At 39.6% G+C, this 10,743-nt stretch overlaps 1 protein-coding gene across 1 annotated transcript; it reads right to left on the reverse strand.

Moving 5' to 3' along the window:
* Positions 1-1,934: 1,934 nt before the first annotated feature.
* LOC139719298 (uncharacterized) lies at positions 1,935-10,488 on the reverse strand. Its single transcript, XM_071630720.1, has 6 exons — positions 10,454-10,488; positions 6,421-6,524; positions 5,709-5,828; positions 5,025-5,180; positions 3,577-3,648; positions 1,935-2,018 (listed from the first exon to the last, which is right to left on the reverse strand). The coding sequence occupies exons 2-6, from the start codon at positions 6,427-6,429 to the stop codon at positions 1,935-1,937; spliced, it is 441 nt and encodes a 146-aa protein (XP_071486821.1). The 5' UTR covers positions 6,430-6,524; positions 10,454-10,488.
* Positions 10,489-10,743: the final 255 nt, after the last annotated feature.

The following is a 10,743-nucleotide window of genomic DNA, read 5'->3' on the forward strand; positions in this document are numbered from 1 at the left end:
TCACTGTATGTATGTTAGTGTGCGATATAGCTCAACCTATGATATATAACAGCAGCATTCAATGCATGAAAGCATGTGCATATATACATATACACAAACATGTACACAAAGATACTTGGGTGTAAAAAAATCCTACATGTACATGTATGCAATACACGCGAACGTCGCATAACCACTTATCTGTCTATGGCCGCTGCCTGTCTATAACAGCTACTCTCTTCATCTCCCTTGGGTGGTAGCTATAGACAGATTTTACTGCACATAAAACTAACTGAATAAAATAAGGGTGGCTCAAAAAACACTATGGTACCTAAAAAAAGTTGTAAAATTTGATCTTCATCTCATACATACTAAAACAACAGGAGTAAGTCACAGCATAAAATATTTCTACACACTCTATAAAATGCCAAATGTGAATTTTCACTATGCATTCACTCAAAAATATCACCAATCCTTTGGCATAGTATGTCCATGATATTAAAATGGAATATTTCCTAGAGACACTAATGTGTGATAAAATTCTGTATTTGAAAAGAAGAGTGAGAAGTTATGTATCTCACTGCATTCCACAGCCATCAAGGCAACTACAATGTACTAACTGTGCATGATTAAAGGACAAGTTCACCTTCATGAACATGTGGATTGAGAGAATGCAGCAATATTAGTAGAACACATTGGGGAAAGTTTGAAGAAAATCAGACAATCCGTTCAAAAGGTATGAATTTTTAAAGTTTCAGGTCCACAATCACTGGATGTCAAGAATACTACAGCTTGTGATGTCATATGTGTAGAACGATATAAAGAAAATATAAAGAAAATTCAACATATTTTCATTTTCTCTCATGATAACAGAACACATGACTTGCCTCTTTCAGGAGGCAAGGAAGTAATATTACCCTTATTGTATGTCAGTTACAAGTTGAGGGAATATGTACTCTTTTCATTAAGTGACATTTTGTGGAATTCTCTTCATATTTTCCTCATACTGTTCTACGCATGTGACATCATTCGACTGTAGCAGTCTCCCTATCCAGCAGTAACTGCTAGGAAACTTTAAAATTCATTAACGTTGAACGGATTGTCCAATTTTCCTCAAACCTTCACTGATGCATTCTACTTGTAGTGCTGCATTGTCTCAATCCACAAGTATACGAAGATGAACTTGTCTTTTACGGATTGACTAAACAAGGGACAAACAGACAACTAACTTGGGTGAAATGATGCGTTTGGCACTATGGCATTGCAGAGAGAAAAATACCAAATTTTCACTTTTTTATCATGGAGTTGAGCAAATCTGGAACAAAATGAATGGGGACTGTTAAATAAGGCAAGCTTCATGGGACCTTGATGTAGCATCTTGACTTGCAACAGGGTTCAGGCAATGCGTTGTATACTTGTATCTTTGAAAAAGGGGTCCCACACTCCTCAAAAACTAAATGTCAATAATCATGGCTATGATAATTTCATGATGACATTTCTATTCCTTCATACCCAGGGTGTACATCAATATGTAAAAAAAAAAAAGATAAAAAAGATGAAGATTCCAAAGACACTAAACTGGGATTTTAGCATAAAACAATTAAAAAACAAACAAACAAACAAAAATGTCCTGCCCATGTCTGGTTCATCAATCTTTCAGTTGTAGTCAATATGAAGCCTCATCACTCCCTTTCAAATATTTATAAATCTTATCATCAGCCAGCATCAGTCGGTGCATCATGAGCTACGGTCTCCAAACAAACTCCACAGAAACCAGAAGCGGAGGGAGTAAACATGCAGCCAGCAGAGCTACCCATCTCTCCATTAAATAACTCCATCCTGCAACGGACGGTACGATGGGGCTAAGGAAATGGAGGGAGAGCTGATAGGCGGAGTTGGTGGGTCGGTGAGTAGGCGTGGTGGGTGCAGGTTTCTTGGCGTCGTCCGCCCGACCCTCACTGCTGCATCTGAATCTTGAAGCAGAGGCAGTCGATGCTCTCACACTCTGGAGCTTGGCAGGCACAGTCCATTCCTCCACACTGCAGAATGGAACAGAGGTGCATAAATGTACTTGTGTTTGTTTGTGTGCATATAAAATGTGGTGCATCATCACGATACCCATGTAAAGTTAAAGAACACAAAGGGAAGAAAATTACATGTAAAGCCGACTTTGTATGGTTTGTATGGCTTTCATGACACATCGCTTACTGGATACTTATAAATACATATTCTCTTTTTTTTAAAAAGAACAAAAAACATTAGCCTTCCATGAGCTATTCTATTGCAACGCTGCACACTGGCACAGTGGTCCAGGACCAGTAAAAATTACTGTCAGACCAGTAACTTTTTACAGAATGGATAAGTAAAAAATAGATAAGTTGAGTATCCAGAGACTCCAACCCCAAGCACCTTCTGATCTGGAGATTCTCCCGCCCGAAACCCCTAGCGAACGGGAGACTCCAAGTTGATGTGTGCGAAGCGCAAAGTTCCTAGGATTCTAGATGTTCTCTGGTGCTATCTAAGGCTTATTTTTTCAACATACGATAGAAATAAGTAAGAAATCCTTTCCACCGGGAGACACAGAGCCAGGGCGGGAGAAATCAAATTTCAAACGGGAGAATGGGAGATTGTGCAAAAATGGGCTTTCGGCGGGAGATCTCCCGTCGAAAACGGGAGAGTTGGAGTCTCTGAGTATCTACTGGTCCGACAGACAGGTCAGACCAGTAGAAAAAAATAGGCGAGTGTGCAGCCCTGTCTACTGAATCTATTTAACCTTTTCACAACTTAGCAAATTAATTACTTAAACTGGAACCAATTCTGTCTTTTTTAACCATTTCTCTCATTTTCATTTAAACAAAGAGATGATTGAGTGGAGTGACTGCCACTTGTATACCATTTTTTTTTAATGTGTATCCAATACAAGATACAAATATCTGTCATCTACATAATACATGTACTTATCATATTTTTCTTCACAGGGTTGAAAATTCGAACTTTGTTATTAGCTCCTGTGTGAAGTTTCTGCTAAATCAGAATCACTACAAAATTTAAAGCATCATATTTCTTTTCTCTTTAAAACTTAAAACATTTTCTATCTTCAATCTGTACCCTAGAGCCTTCATTTATCAATTTTTCTGTTTTTATTCCAGGCTGATTTACTTAATCTCATATTCAGAATATATGGGCTCTATAGAATGAGCATTGCAATTTTTTAGGATTGTTTGACAAGGTATACCACATATCATTTCAAGAAATAAAACACATATGACAAGCCACACTATGTTTACATTTGTTTAGACTGAAATAAATTTCTCTTTAAAACTTAAAACATTTTCTATTTTCAGTCTGTACCCTAGAGCCTTCATTTATCAATTTTTCTGTTTTTATTCCAGGCTGATTTACTTAATCTCATATTCAGAATATATGGGCTCTATAGAATGAGCATTGCAATTTTTTAGGATTGTTTGACAAGGTATACCACATATCATTTCAAGAAATAAAACACATATGACAAGCCACACTATGTTTACATTTATTTAGACTGAAATAAATCGAATGGAAGTCTTGCTACGCTCGACAGTCCACACTAAATCTTACCTCGCATCCGCCACTGTTCTCACAGCATGCCTTGCAGGCCTGGCATGTCATACACTTCTCCACAGAACATGCCTGTATTGTGACATCACAATGGACGGAGAGGTGAAGAGAGATGGACAGAGAAAAGGGGGGGGGGGAGAAAAAGGAGTGCCATGGTCTGAAATGATTGTCACTTGTTTTGATCCCTTTATCAGATGACACCTACAGAAACTACAGCATGATTTCCATATTCCCCCACCCCAACCTCCCCCACCCTTTGCACCTGAGTCTTGGATGAAAAAAATACTGTACCAGGCACTGTTTCATGAAAGTTGTCAGCCCTGACAAGTTGTCAGTCTCTGACAATTTCAGTAAACTCCTTGGTTTGATTTGCTGAGAAGCTCTGGTCACTGACTGTTACTGTGGCATCTGTTAGAGACTGGCAACTTGTCAGGGCTGACAACTTTCATGAAATGATGCCCTGCTCTAATACCTACATGTATGTGTGCACTATCGCATGACAATTCGCAGGAATGAATTGACAGTTTTTGGATATGACCATAATGAAGCTCACACAAGATTTACACCAAAAAAAAAAATATACTAGAAAAGCACTCAGTGAGTGCAGACCTCTGCCAAGCAGCTCGTTACCACCCATCTAATCATCCAATGATGGCCCAATGATAAAGAATCCTTTCTAGTGTCTGTACCAGCTTCCTGCTGTGTGTGCACATGAAATATAAGCACTTTGACTTCCCTCGTTTGTTGGCTCTATTTGCCAGTGACAGAGAGTCCTTCAAAATATTTTAGAAAGTTCCCAGGTCAGATGGGGATCCAGATCACTACCAAAATCTAATACTAATCTGTTCCTTGTGTCATTACGTATCTAATTTTCGTGCAAGCGTCATCCAGGTACGTTCACAACCTTTTGAGTTAGTTTGCAAACAGACAGACAGACAGACAAACAGACAAACAAACCAACCCCAGTAAAAATATGATCTCCTTGGCTGAGGTAATAATGCTGAATTCGAATTGTATAGCTTCAAATTTGGCTCAAAGTAAATGCTTCTGCAATGCCACATTATACAGATAACCCTGTGTTAGTGGTCTCTGCTGGGACTGGAGAGTATCACAAAGCTGCAAATTACTTTAATATGAGCATATCTAATACAAATTGTTCGATCAATAACTTGACAAATGTCAAACCAACATTGATTGTCATCTACTGATCAGACTTTTTACAAATTGGAATACTGTAAAACGAGGAATGTTCGCATGCATTTTAATTTTGCGAAATTTCGCGAGAGCCAAGATTCACGAAATTAAAATGCACGAGAAAGTTTTTGACTACACTATATGCGTTGAATGTTCGACTCATAGGCAACTCGCAAAAATTTCACTCCACAAAAATATTGTGTTTTACAGTAGCTTGCAAAGAGAAACATGTAACCCAGATCTGGCAGTCTCACCTGAGACGCTGGTCCACACAATGAGTCAAGGCAAGTCTTGACATTGGGGTAAGCGCAGCAATTGCAGGCCTCCGCAAGGGCTATCCAACAGTCGCAACACTGCAGACTTCCATCTTCCCGTCCACAGGGGGCGCACTCCACACATACGCCTCTGGCCTGTTGAAGGACAGATGGCAACTACCACGCATTAGTGGTGTCATGTACATAAGCATTTCCATATGAATCCACTACACTGGATTATGTACAAATGTACATGACAAATGCATAATTTACTCATGCCCACTATACCCCTGAAGTTCATTATGGATACTTAGCCTGTAATAGTACAGAACATAGCACATATCATTTATTATGGTAAATATGGGATATTACCACATAATAGCATTGATTCCTCAGAAGAATCCACGATCATATTGCAAAATCATACTGAACAACTGTGCATTCTCAATGGTAGTCCAAACACATTTTAGTTAAGGACTTTGTGTATATTTTTCTCTCATTCTAATGCTCTCTTACTCCTCCTCCTCCTCCTCGATACTCACATTCTTTTCCTTCTTTTCACAGTTTACTCCTCACAAACCACTTAGTCTGAGATATGATCACCCTCCCCCCCCCCCCCCCACACACACACAAACACATACACAATGTAGGGCTATTACTATTCAATGATGACCAAAAACTCACCACAAGGAACTGTCGAATGACGAGTAGGATGACAATGACGACCAGATAGCTGCCAATAGCAATGACGACGATGACTGGGACTGACAGAACAGGATCGCTGGCTGGAACTTCCTCCACTGCCTGCCATTCAGAAAAAAGAGCAAAAGTATGACATCTAAATCATTGAGAAATAGACAAACAAGCAAAACATGACAGACCTTAGTTCCTTTCTTACACACTTTTCATGACACACAACAGATTATTTAGAATGCATGAGAGCATTTTGGCTTCCATAGTTTGTTTATGGAAGGTAGAATTTTACCTGGTTTAAGAGAAGCTACAGTGGTATTCTGTTATCTCAGAACTATCTAAACATGTCATTAAAAACTGATTATATTCCACCACTTAATCTTGACAAAAGACCAACACCTGTGAGCTATCTTCGAAAGACTATGGACATTGAATCTTACAAGACTACAACTTTAGGACCAGGGACCCATTTCACAAAAAGTTGATGATAACATAAAACTCTTGCTGGAATGTCAATTTTCATGGTAACAACAAGAATCCAGGTTACTGATAGGCTGTTGCTATTGGAAGTTGCCATTCCAGCAAGAGTTGCTATCCTAACATCTTTTATAAAATGGGGCCCAGGGGTTATCTCCTACATTTATAATGCAATCCATTGTGTCAACCCTCTTCATAATTTGGACTCAAAACTTTTTAAACTCACATCTGCCATTGGACCCACACTAGCTGAAGCTCATCTTCTCCATCAAACTCCACATCATAGTGACAATCACCACACTGTAATCAGCAAGTAACTTATGGCTGCACCTGGTTAAATAGAGAAATGGGGAAAAGAGCATGGCTAGTAGTTAACAGGTTATTTAATTGAGGTATTCAAAAGGTCGACATCTCCACCATCAGGAAGAAGATAAATACTGTCTGTAGACATTGTAGGCTGGTGTACTGACACTGGAATAGATAAAACAGTAACAACTTGATCAAGAGGACAGCTAGACAAATACAAGAATACATTATTTAAAGGGATGGTATAGAAAATCTACTAGTTTGGTCGAGATGGGACTTCAGGTTTTGGGGTAGCTTTTCTTTTTGAAATAGTAAGAAACCTTTTATGAAATATACAAAAAAGCATATAAATAATTGAAAGAGGAATTCAAAGTTTATTTGGTGAAAATCGGTTTTGAAATAGCTGAAACATCAAAACAATATGATAGACAAACAAGTGTCTATAACTCTTACTTGTTGAATAAAAGGTTTGACCCACCTTTTAGGGTCACTTTGTTTTCAATCTACTTTGTTTTTCGGGTATCTCAGCCATTTCAAAACCAATTTTCTTCAAATAAACTATGAATTCCTATTTGAATCAATGGCGGTAGGCCTATAGCTTACAAGTGTAAGCCTATTATGCTACGGCTATGCTCTTTAACATTTCAGAAAGTAAGCATCTCACAAAAACTTCAAAGCTGAATTGTCATCTCAATCTACACTAGATCTAGTGGTAAATTTACACCGTATTTGTAGGTAGGCACAAACTTGACCTGAAGTGGTGAACTTGGCCCCTTGTAAATGGGGTCATGAGGGGCTGAATTTACCTGTTTTAGTGTTAGACCGAGTTTACCCATTCCTTTACTTTACTAGGTAAGGACTTCTTTGGAATGGAACAAATTAAAAACAACAATTTGCATTGCCATTATTGGCCAAGCATCATCTTGACTACGGGCAAGTTTGTACCAATCGTAGGGGGAGAGAATGGGTGGATGTCCAATACTATTTAGTCCATTGACGTCGACACCCTAAATGTTTTAAACTTAAAATATCTCACAATTTGCCTGACTTTTACTCACATGTCAAGAAAATACTATGAATTTACAGGCATAAATTGAAAATGTGATTTGCGGTACACACTCCAAAATATTAAACTGCATCAAACGTGCGGGGTGTAACGTTCTTTAAGATTTGACGCATTCATTGTCTCAGTTGTGCTGTAACTTTGAAACTGACTTTACGACACCCCTACCCGCTATTGACACGCACGTAGTGCTCTTCCAATGCAATTAGGCCTATGTGCATTATAATTGGTTGCATGGTATGGTATCATTGTTTTGCTGTTGATCTTGTTTATTATCAAGTTTTCAGTAATTTTTGGACACCTTCAAGCTTCAAATCCCCAGTAAAGAATCTAGCTAAAACCACAGCAAGTAATCTCATGCGCATATATGCGTGAATGTTCGTTCTGTGTGCGCAATAAATACTACAGACAGTACCGTAGTTATGGGTAAACTCGGCCTAGCGGGTAAAGTCGGCCCCCAGCGCGTGCAGTACAACTACTTGTACATTGTAGTACAACTACTTGTACTGCGCGCGCTGGGGGCCGACTTTACCTGCTAGGCCGAGTTTACCCATAACTACGGTACCTCTTCTTCTTCTTCTTCTTTTGTTGACTTCCTCCAGTCCTGGAGAACTGCGTTAGATTTGCAGAAATTTAGTAGTACATTGGTTGTAATGTACTTAATGTGGTCATAGGTCAAGCCGGAGACAAACAGACAAGAATTAACACAATAAGTAATAGCAAAGAGCAGGAGAGATGAGGAAGACAAGATGAAAGCAACAAATCAAGCAGCAGGTATGAAGAGGTTATAATGTCATAGATGAGCGGATCACATGCATATCAGCTAGGAAGCGAAGGGAGTTGATGTGGAGAATTGCAGATTCTTCCTGGGAAATATTGGGGTCACTTGCTCTGGTGAGTATTAGGCTGGCAGTGAGTGTGGCTTGCTTATCTTAGGGCATCCGGGAGAGCAATTTCCGTAATCTTTCTGGTAGGTGTGAGATATATCTTCCTCTCCTTGGCGTACAGCACGCACTCCCCAAGGAGATGTGTGATGCACTGATGGTCTCATCTTTGGGCATCTGAAAGGGGCATCTAATATTCTGTAGCTTCCCAACCAAAGCTAGACGGGTGTTAGTGGGATAGACTCCACACAGCAGCTGACATTTAACTGCCTGTCGAAGTGAATGCGAGTCGAGTCTGGCGGGGCCGGGGCAGGGAGGATGGTAGAAACCTGAGAGCAGAGCTACCAAGTCTCACGCATTTTGAGTGAGACTCAAGCATTTAGAGGCCGTCTCACGATCTCACGCATGGCACCCATTTTCCTCACGCATCGGGCGAATTCTGCAAATTTGGCCTAGGCTATAATAAGGAGCATAATATGTTGTAGCTCAAAGGATTAAAGTAATACTGTTGGCGTGTTGCAATTGAAGGTAATTTCCCTTTTGTCTTTCAAACTAAGAAAAAACAGTCACGTAAATATGCACCTGGTCGCACCATTAAGAGCTAAAAATTGAAAAAGCTCCCTACCGTGGGAGGCCACAGGGAGGAAAAACCCCTCCCACACCTTCGCTCGCACGCACATTCGCGCACCAAGATGCCGAGTCATGACAGTCTCACTCATAAAAATTTTTTGAACTTGGCATCCCTCTGTGAGAGGGGTCCAAGGAACTGAGGAGGCGGAAGTGAAGTCTGGACTTGGCATTGGTGGCCATTGATTGCCTCTTGACTTTGGATTTGTCTTCTCTTTGACCCAGGACTGCTGCTCTAGTGATCCTCTTCCACTGCTGAAAAGTGGTGGGCATGTTCATGACCTCTTCTAACAATTAAGGGTGGCCGCAGCCGGTGGGTTGGCTATTGCGCACACAGAACAATGAATGACCATTGATGACCTGTGCAGAACGAACGAACCCTACTTACTATTGAATAGTAGGCCTAAAGACGTTTAGACAGAAAGATCCGTCTGTCCGGAGGACTCTTTTATATTTTGCCATTAACGCTGTCCCCCGTAGACAGACGGAAGGTTGCAGTACCCATTGCTGTGTGGATGTTCTTAACCACTGTCTCTATGGAAAATTGGGTGAGGTACCTCACCCTTCTCGATTGCGTCTAATTCACGGCCCTAGGTCGGCAAATTTAAGCTTGTATGGTGAATTTATTTTTTTATGAATACGTTACACTCACCAGATTAATGAATAATCCAACATTTTAGGAGAATTTTCAACGTAAAACACAGCCTGTCGCGTCGTCACATTCAAACTGCAAAAACATACACTATGAATCTATTAGCCAATCACATGCGAGGTAGTTTCTACGTGTTTGTTTTACTAAAACACGTACCTCGCATGTGATTGGCTTAGCAATTGTTACAGATTCAAAATGGCGACTTACTGCTCGCGAACGGCGATGTTGCGATATCGATAAAATTTCTGCATTATAACCGAGGTTATGTGAGTATTTCGATTGCACAATGTGAGAAATTTATCCCAAATATTGCTGCATAATGTGTCATGTCATGTCATACTTGTTTGAATGTAAAAAAGCTGTCTGAAATTTGGTTTATCGTAACGTTTGATCTGTGCGCGACTGCTCCACACAGGAGCCGCAATCATTGACTTCGGTCTGTATACGGAGGGGATCCGTGAAGCCAGACGCAGTCTCCGCGGAACATTCCCCGACGGACAGATACAGACCGATCTTTCGGTCAAAAAGACGTTCTGTTAGTGTTAGGGATTAACTAGCTAAACTTAAGCATTAAGTTTAGCTAGTTAAATTATATATGGGATGCATTAGATCTATAAACTTGTCAATAATTATAAAAAATTATGCACTAAAATTGATTATTTTACATTGGTAACCATTACTAGTATTGGTGTAAAAGAAGGTAATATGTAGCCAAAATTTGACTTACAGATACGTAATATAGACGATCTGATACCACAGTGCGTGTACACCGGTAAAGTACGGTACGAACAGCAGGTATCTTCCATCTGCCCATTCGTTTACACATAACAACAAGGCTTTTTATAAACTTGTCAATAATTATAAAAAATTATGCACTAAAATTGATTATTTTACATTGGTAATTGTTTTTTCAATTAATTATTAATATTGAAATATATATTTTATAGTGGGTTTTTTATTCTTTATTCTAATATTTCAGGACTCTAGTTGGCAATATTCATGAGATTGGTTAAATTG

The sequence above is a fragment of the Diadema antillarum genome, unplaced genomic scaffold (assembly GCF_040938485.1).
Source record: "Diadema antillarum isolate AM-2024a unplaced genomic scaffold, OU_Dant_1.0 scf00000108, whole genome shotgun sequence".
In the NCBI taxonomy this organism is placed as follows: Eukaryota; Metazoa; Echinodermata; class Echinoidea; order Diadematoida; family Diadematidae; genus Diadema; species Diadema antillarum.

What these genes read in the sequence shown, in the direction of transcription:
- LOC139719298 (XM_071630720.1), bottom strand. An exon ending in TGTGTGGACCAGCGTCTCAG is followed by an intron (nt 3,649 to 5,024) that starts GTGAGACTGCCA and finishes GTCACAATACAG; the next exon opens with GCATGTTCTGTGGAGAAGTG. An exon ending in AGAACAGTGGCGGATGCGAG is followed by an intron (nt 2,019 to 3,576) that starts GTAAGATTTAGT and finishes TCCATTCTGCAG; the next exon opens with TGTGGAGGAATGGACTGTGC.